Genomic DNA, 13,680 nt, shown 5'->3' with positions numbered 1-13,680 from the left:
AAGTCATATAGGTGGCAACTAAATGCCAGGTACTGGAGTACAACATGATTTCCTTCCACGTACTGGGACTTCTTCCAAGAGATGGAAGTGCGGCGCGGCGCACACGCATCCAGGGTACAGAACTGAAGGGTGCTTCTAAATCCTATGGTGAAGGTGTAACCCCAGGGATTCTTGGATGACTTAGGTGAGTAAGAAACATTAAAAATTAATTGAAGAAAGCCTAGAGCTGAAATGAATATAACCCTCCTGTTAAAAAAAGGTGCCACTCATCAATAATACTGCATTCAGAGGCACCCTCAGGGCTAAAAAAAAAAATTATGAGCAGTAAACTGATGGCACTTGGTCTGGCTGATCAAGACACTGCTGGAGACGTAGCAGTGCTGCAGCAGACATATGCTTGGAATTACACATTAAGTATGTTGGTAATGCCAAAATATTAATCAACAAAACCATGAGTGATATTCCTATAGAATTTGGTGCCGGCAGTTGCATGATAATGCTAACCATGCTTGGAACTGACAGGACAAGTGTCTGGTAGCTGTGTAGCTGTACAGTAAGAGACGTTGCTGTCTAGCCAGTCTAGCTGACCAGCTTAGGCTTATTATGCATTAACATATCCAAAAGCCTTCAAGAACACATGGAACAATCAAGCAACAACTTACACTATCAGAAAATAAGGTATCTCTTATAAACGTAGAATCATCATTTGCTTCCTGCTCTTTCTTTCATGTTACTTTTGATCATTTTCCTTCAGTATTGTCAGATCTTTTCAAAATATGTTGCACTTTCAGATTCATTTATGTTTCCAAAAAATAAATTAAGTACATACGAAAAAACCTGATAAATCTCTTCAGATCTTCCTTTACGTAATCGCAGTGTCCAAGCACCTGGATTTGCTTTCAGCTGAAAATACCCCTATGAAAAAAAAAAAGGAAAGACAATCATTTGTTCTGTCAGCATTTCAGAATCAACGATGTACGCATACAAACATCAATTATCCCACACTTGGGTACTGCAGCCAAGGTTAGTGACCATGACCTACTGTTATACTAGCCCTGAAAGTAATATGGGAGCAGTGCAACCAAGTATCACCTTTCCTATATGTCCATTTTAATGCCTTTCAGTGCTCCATTTGTTTCTAGCTGAATTTGAGTTGCATACAAAATCTCCACCTAGAACAGTAAGTAAGCGAGCAGTAAAGAAATAAATTACTTTTCAGTTTAAAGTCAGTTCCGTTTCTTTAGAACTTAAAATTTTTGTCTGGAACAACTTTCCAAGTCAGCATAGCTCCTTTCCAATTTAGAAACACTGCATACAGCTCTCCCTATGTGAAAGCCAGACAAAGCAAGCTTTGGAACATGAAGAAACATTAAAATTTTAATTGTGTTGAACATCCTCTACTATTGAGACAGTATCAGTACTTGTGTAAAAAAAAATAATCAAAGATTCACAGTTCATTAAGCATTTTATTCCTGTGATACAATATTTACAGAAAACAGGTAACGGATCTTATTAATCAAAATTAATCCTTCTCTATGGAATTACCTTAGCCAACAGAAAATAAGTCTTTTTCTTCAGAAATCACAAGATCATCTAAACTACAGCCTGCTAAAACAAAAAAAAATTTACTTTGGATTACTAGAGAAATTCTCAGGTGTGGATTTGTCCCACAGAGGCTTTAAGCACTTAACTGAGGCATCTAAAATGGGAACCTTCTTTTGCCTGGATCATTGTGCAACAAAAATGGTTGTTTTAATCAGAATGTGATTAACACCTTACATTTGTTGGTGGAATCTCCATCTGAATATATACACCTCCTCACATCTACTTAAGGCAATTAGACTCCCAGTTTAGGCACTTCAGATAAGCATCTAAAATTAGGCTACATCCAAACCTACACTGGATCAGGAGAGGAGGGGGGAAAAGCTCAGCAAACTGGAGATGCGTATCCTCTTTTGTAGATGGTCTCAACTCAGGATACTCCTTTTACTTTTAGCATTACTGTCCTGGTTTCAGCTGGGACAGACTTAATTTTCTTCACAGTAGCTAGTATGGGGCTGTTTTGGATTCGTGCTGGAAACTGGTGATAATGCGGATCTTTTACTTGTTGCTAAGCGGTGCTTACACTAGTCAAGGACTTTTTCAGCTCCCCGTGCTCTGCCAGGGGCACAAGAAGCTGGGAGGGGGCACAGCTGGGACAGCTGACCCCAGCTGACCAAAGGGATATTCCATACTGTATGACGTCATGCTCAGTATATAAAGCTGGGGGAAGAAGGAGGGAGGGGGGCACACATTCGGAGTGATGGCGTTTGTCTTCCCAAGTGACCTTTACACATGATGGAGCCCTGCTTTCCTGGAGATGGCTGAGCACCTGCCTGCCCATGGGAAGGAGTGAATGAATTCCTTGTTTTGCTTTGCTTGGACATGCGGCTTTTGCCTTACCTATTAAACTGTCTTTATCTCAACCCGCAAGTTTCCCCACTTTTACTCTTCTGGTTCTCTCTCCCATCCCACCGGGGCGGGGTGAGTGAGCAGCTGCATGGGGCTTAGTTGCTGACTGGGGGTAAATCACTACAATTACTATGCTTGCAACACAGAGAAGAGGATTCAAAGAACAAGAAACTCAAAGAATTCTCATGAAGAGTGTGCAATTTTAGTGACTATTTTTGTACTTAATACTTACCAGGTTGGCCATCACAATAGTATCAACCATGACAGGATTAGTCTTTGTGCCCAGAGTGAACTGTAACCCTCGAGGAGGTTGTCCAGTTGTCACATCAAAGCAATGTCCTTCAAGCAATATATATTCTAGTTCATATTCTGCTATAACCGTCCCTTTTATCTGGGGAAGGAACATTTCAACAATAGATTATGTCATTTAACTATGTGGGAAAAGCAACATATTACAATGACAAACATGTGGGATTTACCTCACCTAAATTCAACTGTCAAAATCAAAAAAAAACAAAAAAAGAAAGGTCCTTCCAGAAGGAACTTCACTTGATTTTAAAATAGGTATCCAAGGGTAAAGAGGATGAATCACTGTCTGGAGGGACTCTCTCTCCATTGCCTGCTGAGGAAGCTAAGGCATCTCAAGTGGCCAAGAAGGCCAACAGCATCCTGGATTGTATCAGGAACAGTGTGGCCAGCAGGAGCAGGGCAGTGATGGTGCCCCTGTACTCGGCACTGGTGAGGCCACACCTGGAATCCTGTGTTCAGTTTTGGGGCCCTCAGTACAAGAAGGACAGTGAGGTGCTGGAGTGTGTCCAGAGAAGGGCAACAAAGCTGGTGAAGGGTCTGGAGAGCACGTCTTATGAGGAGAGGTTGAGGGAACTGGGGTTGTTTAGCCTGGAGAAGAGGGGGCTGAGGGGAGACCTTATTGCTCTCTGCAACTACCTGAAAGGAGGTTGTAGTGAGGTGGGTGTTGGTCTCTTCTCCCTAGTTACTAGCGATAGGATGAAAGGAAATGGCTTCAAGCTGTGTCAGGGGAGGTTTAGATTGGATATTAGGAAAAATTTCTTTACTGAAAGAGTGGTCAGTCATTGGAACAGGCTGCCCAGAGAGGTGGTGGAGTCACCATCCCTGGAGGTATTTAAAAGACATGTAGACGTGGCACTTCAGGGTATGGTTTAGAAGCATGGTGGTGTTGGGTTGACAGTTGGACTTGATGATCTTAGAGGTCTTTTCCAACCTTAATGATTCTAAGGTAAATCCCAACCTTTATTTTCACAATACACCTTTCAAACGCACAGCTTTGGTGGATCAAACACCCTCAATATTTTGCATAGGTTTAGGGACTGAAACAAATCTAGTGATTTTGGAGCTGAGGGATTAAAAACATAATTAAAAAAACTGTGAACTAAAGGGTCAAATATATTTTAATCTATATTAATAAACAGTAATATATTCAGGTTTATTTGAAGATTTACCTAGGTTGAACCTATTATTACAAAAAATATATTTTTAAAAAAAGAGAAATAGAAAGCTAGAATCCCTTAATTGCTTCAATTTTAGCTATAAAAAGAGAATATTTCCATAAATATTATAAAGCTCAACACAGCAGATAAATTACTTTTACTTGTATTCTGCATTCTAATTTTTTTCTGTTTCATTGCTTTAAGACTTGGGTTTTTTTAATGTAAGAGAGGATGTGAAAAAACATGATGAAAATAAAAATGGTAAAATACTGACCAATTAATCAAGTACGACAGAAAGCATTTCTGGAAAAAAAGAGACAAAAATCCCACAAGATTTCCATTTCCCTCTTGACATAGAAAGTCCAACACAAGTATTAAAATATTTACAAACTATTACTTACATCCTGTAAATGAATATTATCGAGATCACAGGAACTGTTTACTGCTTCTACCAACCAGCTTTCAGGAGTGATCATGTTTAGAGTCAAAAGGGGTGATTCTGGCAATTCTAGGAATTTTGCCATAGGTTCAGACGGAAGGTGCTTGTTGATCTCGTAAGTTAATTCTGGTTCCAGAACAAAACGATAGAAGCTGTTGAAAAAGAAGTTTTTTTAAAAAAATATATACTTAGTGAAGCATAAAGCTCCAAACATGGAGTTCTTCTAAAATGCTTTAAAATATAGTGAATGTTTACCAAATTACTGATGTTTGGAGGCATGGTAGCTCCCTGTTCTTTTGGAGTACTGTCAGACAATATTTACAGCATCTTAAATGGGCTGGTAGATGAACTATTGTCTTTTGATAATTTTTGCTGGGAAAAGTACACAGCTCCTATTAATATTCTAAATGTCTGGGAAGGTAAATATCCAAGAGGTGCATCTAAACATCTTGACCGTGAACTGCCTTGGATTCTCAGAATTTGTATCACTGAACTAAGCAGAAGGACTAATCCGCTAGAAGAGGAGAGTTCTTTGGGAACAGTCCTTGACACTAGCAGCAACAAAGACAGACAGCACAAAAAAGGAGAGGTGTGTCTATTCCTCTACACTTTATTTATTCCACAGGTAAAAGATCCCTGAAACAACAAAATCATGATTTTCTTCCTCCTTCTACGGATATTCAATAAATGAGAACAGAACAGAGATAGAAGAGGGCTGAAGATGGGGAGTGAAAGCAGCAAGCAATGAGTGCTTCACATGGAGGGGGCGGGAAGGATATTTAATTACTATCAAAAGTAAAAAAGTAAGAAAAGTCTGTACCCATCAGGAGGAATATAATTTTCCCACAAAGTATGTGGGCTAGTATAAAGATACAGTTCATATGAAACCATTGCTGCAAGAAAAGTACAACCTGACCACAGAGTAGATGCCAGAACACTTCTTCCTCTCACCTCTCCCAGGCACAAGGAAAGAACAAGGCACTAACACCTACACAGTGGCTAGCTTTAGAAGTGATCATGACAACAATCTGAAGGTTCACAGAAGATACTCAGAAGACTGATGATTAAGACACTCACTTGCAGTATAAGAGGTGTGAGTTCAAATCCTCTCAAAACGAATAGAAACTAAGGACTTCTGTTTTGAGGGCAAGTGATCTGATCTCTAATCTCCTGGCTAAAGGGAAGGCACTATCACCAGCTCTCTCCCATAATAAGACTATAGGTAAAATATCTGCCAAAGCGATGGCAGTGCTTAAACCCTTCTCTTAGCAGGAAAGGAATTGTCTCTGGGGAATTCACTTCAGTGTAAATGTCTATAACTGAATTAGTGAACCCTGGCCTTTATAGATAGTTAAACTTCAAGGCAGTTACTTTCAGGGTATAATATCCTTAACAATTTATAATGAGATCTCAAATGCAGACTGTACATTTACTCAGATGAATTTCATCTTTAAGTGTACTTAATCTGTAAAATTCATTACACAATAAGTGGACTGTAAGAAGCGACCAAGTTAGACACACAATCTCCCTCTGCCAGTTTTCACAGGCATGAAAGACTTCCCACTGATTTCTCTAAAGATTATTTATGCGAGTGCATTTGATGGACGAGATCACTTCCCTGTGATCCTATGCTTGTCACCTTAGTATTAGAATTTTTCTCTAGACAATTGCAAACTGCTTAGGTAACATTTAACTTACATTCAAAGAAAATAACTAAGGCAACAAAAGAATCCAGAAACACAATCCACTGTTTATTTTTTAAGGGAATATATACTATTCAGGCTGTTTTTCCAAACCTAGCGAGATCATATACTTCTAAGAAAAGCTGTAAACTACTTACCTCTTCAGTGGCACTTCTGACAGCTTAGATCTGCAGTTCATAAACAACCTGAGCTTCACATTGATAATGTCTTTGAGTACCTACAGAAAAAAAAGAATCTGTAAGAGATGGTATTTGGTAATCATCAAATTTTGAAAATAAGCCAAAGTTATCCTTGCAACATCCTGTCATTTCTCAAGCTTCTGTAGAAATCACAAACATTTTAAAGTTCTAAATATATCTGTATATTAAGGGCTGTTGTCAGATATTCCAAATAAAGATTTGACCTTTTCTAAAACTGCATGATTTAGCACATGGTATTTTTGATAGTCAAAATCTTCATGTTTCCTCCTAGTCGTGCAGTTTTTGGAAGAGCAGCAATCCCCACTTTGCAATACTTGAGTAAATTATATTATCACCTTTATTATATTTTTTTCTAGAAGATTTTAAAGCACTTGAAACTTCGTAAGTACAACATATGCCTTTTATTCAATAACCCATCTTAAAACAATGACTTTCCTTCCCATTAGAATTGTTGGATACAGTAAACTGTTCAATATAGAAAATGTCTAATTGGAGATTGGGAATGAGTGGTGTCCCTCAAAAGTCCGTACCAGGACAAGTACCGTTTAATGTCTTCATCAGTGACAGAGACAGTGAGATCAAATACACCCTCAGCAAGTTTGCCGATGACATCAAGCTGAGCAGAGCAGCTGACACGCCTGAGGGACAGGATGCCATCCAGAGGCACCTGGACAAGCTTGAGAAGTGGGCCCATGTGAATCTCATGAGGTTCAACAAGGCCGAGTGCAAGGTCCTGCACCTGGGTCATGGCAACCCCCTATATCAATACAGGCTGGGGGATGAAGGGATTGAGAGCAGCCCTGCAGAGAAGAATTTGGGGGTACTGGTGGATGAAAAGCTGGACATCAGGCGGCAATGTGTGCTTGAAGCCCAGAAAGCCAACCGTATCCTGGGCTGCATCAAAAGAAGCACGGCCAGCAGGTCAAGGGAGGTGATTCTGACCCTCTGCTCTGCTCTGGTGAGACCCCACCTGGAGTCCTGCATCCAGCTCTGGGGTCCTCAGCAGAGGTAAGACATGGACCTGTTGGAGCGGGTCCAGAGGAGGCCACAAAAATGGTCAGAGGGCTGGAGCACCTCTCCTGTGAGGACAGGCTGAGAGACTTAGGGTTTTTCAGCCTGGAGAAGAGAAGGCTGTGGGGAGACCTTATTGCAGCTTTTCAGTACTTAAGAGGCAGCTTATAAGAAAGAGGAGGACAAACTTTTTAGAAGGGCGTGTTGTGACAGGACAGTGGGTAATGGATTTAAACTAAAAGAGGGTAGATTTAGACTAGATATAAGGAAGAAATATTTTACAATGAGGGTGGTGAAACACTGGAACAGGTCTCCCAGAGGAGTTGTGGATGCCCCATCGCTGGAAACATTCAAGGTCAGCCTGGATGGGGCTCTGAGCAAACTGATCTAGTTGAAGATGTCCCTACTCATCATGGGGGGTTTGGACTAGATGACCTTTAAAGGTCTCTTCCAACCCAAACTATTTGGATTCTATGATTTAATAATTTTAAATGTCAACAATAGATTAATGATGTGTTAAACTATTCAATCAACTTCAAAACATTCCAGTAAGTTAAAATATTCTAGTTCCTTCTCAGTTTCTTCATCTATTCATTTCTAAAATGTGATTTTTCTGGATGCTGTTATATAGGAACTATAATATTAGGACAGTATTTTTTCTTTTTTTTTGAGCAATTTATTTTGTTTAATGTTAACGAAGTCATTAATTTCTTTAAAGAACTCTTAAAAACCTTTACCAAGTTATCTTCATTTCTGTAGTTTCTGATCCAAAGTGCTTATTTGAAAGCATAAAGCAGATATGTCTACCTTTATGGATACTATTAGAAAAGCAAATAAGATATTAAAACTAAGTTAAAATACTGATACCACTAAGGCTAAAATATAAAATTACTATAATGGCAAATAAACTGGGAACAAAGCAAGACAATAGTCATCATTAAATCTCTCTTTTATTATAACCGTTTTTTAGTTTCCTCAGTTCAACCCACACTGTCTACAGATACTTTTTACTATAGTGCCACAACTTTACATAGTCCTAGAGACCTGTTCCGCTCCTAGTTTCTCATTCTCATCCTTTGTGTCACCTGAATACCATCATTGAAAAACTACTGAGCAAAAAATAAAGACTAGGGACTGGCATAAGGGTGGAAGCAAGTGAAGAAGCAGGAAATGAGAACCTAAACAGCACTGAAAGAGTAAGAAGGGAATGTATTACATCATGTGGGTTAAAGACCACCAAAATCAAAACAGAGGTCAAAGTATCTACCCATCATTCAGAATAAAAAGTATTTGTAACCAGTGCTAGCTGGTATCATCTACTAAAACATACCAGAATTTTCAAAAATAAAGAAAACAATTTCTCAAATAAAGATGTTGCATCCAAAACTTTGTAAACCTGTATTGTACTTTATCTTCAAACAAGACAAAAAACCAAAAAACTCATCCCATCAGTAAGAATGATACTTCAGCAATCTGCATTGATAAGTGGTTGTGTGCAGAATGAAATGACCTTGAAAAAGACTGAGGTATCATCCCAATTCATCAGCTGACTGTGAAATTTAATACAGTATTGTAGCCAAAAGAATAATGTCATTCTTAATTAACATTTCAAAGGAATTTAAACAGGAAATGACAAATAAGGCAAGAATGCATTATCTCTGTGTTTTCCAGCAAAGCAACTTCTGGAATACTGAATTTGGTTCTGTTATTTAGGGCTTATGAGGACACCAAAAGCCAGGGCATTCAAGTCAACACATGAAAATGGTTGCAAGACTGGAAAGCCTTTTTTATATAGCAGGGTATTTGAAGAGTTCAGTCTGTTTACTTTAATTAAGGAAATGCAAAGAAGAGCATGGAAATTTTCTTCAGAGAGTATTTCAAACTGTAAGAAAGGGCTGAATTATTTCCGTTTACATGACTTGAAAAAATATTTAAGCCCAAGTTTTATTTTACATGTGCAGTCAATTGGCAAAACGCTTACTTTAAGTTACTGCAACTCATCTGAAAAGCATTAGCTCACTAAACCACGATTATTCAACCAATCACTTGGAATTTGTGAGTAAACAACACCATAATATGAAGCATCTACACTGAAAACAAGCTCTTATAATAGAATATTCAATAGAACTAGCGAAATGATGAGAAGATGAATGCTTACAGCATGGAGGTAAATAAAATTCTGCAATTCCAAGTCTGATTTTAGCAGTCAGGTTAACGAGCCACTGGAAAAGCTCACAAGGAGCTGTGATCTTACTCAACCGCTTGATAATATTTAAAGTAGGATTATATTAGAAAGAATGATTTCTACTTCTTTACACCTTCTCAATTTTGATTCAATTTAATATGACTAACTTTTTGCTTACATTTAAGAAAAAATTACCAAAAATATCTTTGAAGGGACTATTAAGTGACACAAAGTAATATAATAGCATGCTTTCGCTAGGGTAACATAAAATCATAATGTGGACATGTTCAACACAGACTGGCAAGAATCAGGTGCTTTGCTGTGGTAGTTACTACACAAATTCTGCACCATGAATAGCTACCATCCCAATATACTGGACACTAATCCAGTTGTGTTACTCAAAAAAAGATCCTTTAAATACAAAAATATCCCAGTGCTGAAAGTTTACAGTCTTTAAGTCATATATATATAGCAAAATAATCAGAAAAGCATCCATGTAGGAACTTCTGAGTTTGGGGCTTGCTGCATATGTATGCGTGTTTTGTCTCTACACCAGGAGGAGGTAGCTTTCAATATAATTAGATATATATAATTTTAATTTTTCAGATTATTTTATTTTTCATTTAAAGAAATAATAAAAATTTTTAACACTATGTTTCATCTACATTAAAATATTTCTGATTTGTTTGATTTCATCAGCATTTCATTATTCCCTGCTAAGGGTTGGCTTCCTGAATAAGGCTATAGCTCCTATGAATCAAGTGGGAGCTGCGATGGCTGAACAGCTTGGTACACCATGGGAGTCATCTGCCTCAGCATGCATTAGGGAAGATACTGCTCATTAGGGAGCCTGTTGCTCTAGGGGGAATGGAGGCTTCTGATCTGAGCTTCAAGGTCCTTCACACAACTTACCATAATATGAACTTCTGGCTGAATGGAGAGAGTTTCCAGACAATTCCAAAATGAACATATTTTCATTTGGAAATTTCAAGCTTTCATTTTAACTGAGAATGGTGAAATGAAAGATCTGGTTCTAGAGAAAGGCTAGTACTTCAAGAGTCTTGAAATAACAGAATTTTAATGAAATTTTTAAAAGTTTTAATTTGCTTCACTATTATGTATGAAGAGTGAGCTTTGCCTCAACATTTAATACAAAAGGCATAAAGGTATGAAAATGGGAGGGGAAAAAGCAATGTAAAAACTTAAGGAACTTTCATAATTACTGCAGAGAAGAAGATAAACCAGGAGGCAGCAAAAATCAATTTCGAAACTTCAGAACCGTAACACACCATAAAGAGAAGACAAAATTTACATTTTCATGGGAAACTATAAAGGAACCTGAGGTATAGTAATATTCTGCAGCTACTGAAAAAAGGAAAATAATTTTAGAAGCTATATTTTTAGGACAGTGTCTCTTTAGATGATCAATAGCTACACACAACAGAAGACTTCTAGATATACTTGGTAGCATTAATCAGCTGAGACATACCTTTCCAAGAACTGAAAGGTTTATAGTCCAATCTTCTTACGATCATATTATGGGTCAGAGTTAGGCCACCTCGTTTAGGTACCATGGAAAACCAAGGTGATTTGGTTTAATGGAAAGAAGCATATGCCTCTTAAGATTTTGAGATGGGAGATACTTTCCCTCGATATTACGCAGACAATCTCCTTCTTCCCTTCAACTGACTATAAAGAGCATTTATGGACTCACTTTTAAGAGGAATGGTTCATGAGGCATCTGAATTTTAATTGCAAATAAGGTACTTACAATGATGAATTAGATCACCCCCAACTTTTAAATATGCATTTAAATAACCAAATATGTATTTTAAAAAATACCTAAATTTTGTTTACCCCTTCACTACACTGTACATGGAAATAAGAAAAAGTTTAGTAAATATTAAACTACGAATATGCAAATTAATAGAAATGACCACCATCTTACAATCAATAAGTGAGCCATCTTCTGTGCTTCTCTTGTCAATGGATCCACAATAGCAATAACATCATAGAATGGTTCATTCTGTTGTGGATCGACTTTTACTACACTGTTAAAAAAGATTAATAAATAAGCGACATGAAAACTCCAAACTGTATCTGTGAAAATAACGAATATTTTTAGGCACGAATTTGTAATATCAGAGCCACCTTAGATTTTACTGCTCCTGAAGACGTTTCCCTCATTTCAAGCAGTAATCATTATTGCTTCCTATGATATCACTAGAAAAGCTAAACATGAACGGTAATTAAAATTTTGCATTAATCTACACAGTTCCATACTGGTTATTGATTAAATACATGCCCCATTACAAAATCAATAAAATAAAAGGAAAACACACAGCAAAATTTTAAGAATGGCCTTCTTGTCACAGGCCTACAGTTTACTGATATCTAGAATAATCAGATTTGACAAGTGCTGGCAGTAACACAATTTAAAACAACAGTGGGAAAAATGGCAACTGAGAAGTGTGAAACTTGGTAGGATGGATAAGCTTTATGCATTCCAGAAAATAATTTAGTTGGATAAACTTGATTAGACTAAGTCAAGGAGACCCTAGTTAAAGTACTCTGCATCTACAGGAAAGAAAAGTTAGTAAACCTTAAAACTTAACCAAAAAAACAAAAACAAAACAAACGTGCTGTAAATACACAAAAGGGCCTATCTGAATTTGTTTTCCACAAAACACCATACCTAGAAATGTGAGTACTGTTAGTGAGTCAAACTCCCTCCAATATGGTAGTAGCATAGCACTCCCTGTTATTAGTGTAACTTTGGAAAAGGTACTAGCCATTTAAAACAGGCTACTGATTTCACTCCTTGTCTTTTCAGCAAATACAGGGCCAGCACATCAGCACAGCACACTAGAGCAGCTTACCAATAAAATCAAGTAAGGATTTGAAGACTGCATTAAAAAATTTTTTTATTTTGATCATGTCTCTTGTGCTATCATATGTCCTTTTAAAAAAATGTACCTGTCTCTTTGCTCCAGAAAGTTTGCCCCAGCTAAGTTTACATTAAAAATGGCTACTGTTAGTATCCCATTACAAAGAAGACAGGATGCACGTCTTGGTATTTTAGGTCTCATTCATTAACAGTGACAAAAAAAAGACAACACGTGGCATATTCACTTTCTAAATCTAGGATCAGAAGCACAAGGAGCCACCATACAAGTAAATACACTAATGACACTAATATGACCTCGCCAAGCGTAAATCTGTTACCTGAGAACAGTCTGCTCAGTTTCTCTTAAGGAATTAATTGCCAATGAGCTCCATCAGCTTGCATTTGAATGTAATCTAGCTGTATTTTACAGTCTAATCTAATTGTATTTTGGGGTCAAGCTGAGCACAGGAGCTATGGTCAAGAATGAGACTGCTAAGCCATAAACTGTTAAACAGTATAAACGTATGTATATTAGCCTTGACAGCAGTTCTCAGGATCCACAAACAGAAAAAGCAGTGCTAGAGCTTTCCATGTTAACGAAAATTAGCAGGGGCTTCCTTTAGCTATAATCTGTTAAATTACTTCTTACATTTTAATAAATATATTCACTCCAAGTTTTCTAACTCCAGAACACCACTTCTATTCACAGCAATTGTAATCACTCTTTTTTCAATGATAGATAAGGCAGTAATATCTAATGATTTTCCAGATTAATTTATTAAAAGAGAGGTGAAGATGCATAATGCTAGGGCAGATGAACAGGTTGCTCATGCAACCATACAATCAACTTCTTTTAAAACTGGAATGCTTACTCAAGTTTTCAAAGACCTTATGCAGTAATAAGTACATTCTAATTTTAATATGAAAGTACTAAAAGTGCATTATCATGGCAGAGAGAACTTACCTGTGCTGTTCTTTGAGTAATTTGGCATCTTGTCTCATCTCTGTTTTAGGCAAAGATGACAGAAGGGCATCTATTTTCATAATCAAATCACTGCCACTATATTAAATAAGGCACATAAAATTTGTATTTCATTAGAAAAAGGAGTAAAACATTCACGTTTTTATGTATGTCAGTCTACCTAAGGGGTATTTCAAAGCCCACATCCTGAACTCTTTAAAAAGATTATCAACTTGAGATTTGTAGCTTCGAATAAAACATTTAGCATGACAATGCCTGAGAACCACTACCGCCTTAGAGCTTGTGAATTGTACACTTCTTAAAATTAAGCAATGCAGAATTAGCAGAATTACCATTCAGCCCCACAGTTTGGGTGG

The 13,680-nt window shown here is 37.4% G+C and overlaps 1 protein-coding gene across 1 annotated transcript in view; it reads right to left on the bottom strand.

Moving 5' to 3' along the window:
- The window catches only part of UGGT2 (UDP-glucose glycoprotein glucosyltransferase 2), a 94,825-nt gene that overhangs the window by 23,266 nt on the left and 57,879 nt on the right, over positions 1-13,680 (bottom strand). The window contains exons 24-29 of the mRNA XM_064440676.1: positions 13,307-13,402; positions 11,404-11,506; positions 6,197-6,276; positions 4,319-4,508; positions 2,684-2,842; positions 830-915 (exon numbers count right to left, since the gene is read on the bottom strand). Of these exons, the coding sequence (XP_064296746.1) occupies positions 830-915; positions 2,684-2,842; positions 4,319-4,508; positions 6,197-6,276; positions 11,404-11,506; positions 13,307-13,402 (714 nt within the window). The remainder of the gene's footprint in view (positions 1-829; positions 916-2,683; positions 2,843-4,318; positions 4,509-6,196; positions 6,277-11,403; positions 11,507-13,306; positions 13,403-13,680) is intronic.

This window comes from Phalacrocorax carbo, chromosome 1, assembly GCF_963921805.1.
Source record: "Phalacrocorax carbo chromosome 1, bPhaCar2.1, whole genome shotgun sequence".
Lineage (NCBI taxonomy): Eukaryota > Metazoa > Chordata > Aves > Suliformes > Phalacrocoracidae > Phalacrocorax > Phalacrocorax carbo.
The sequence above is the reverse complement of the archived record's forward strand: the minus strand, read 5'-3'. Positions and strand labels throughout refer to the sequence as shown.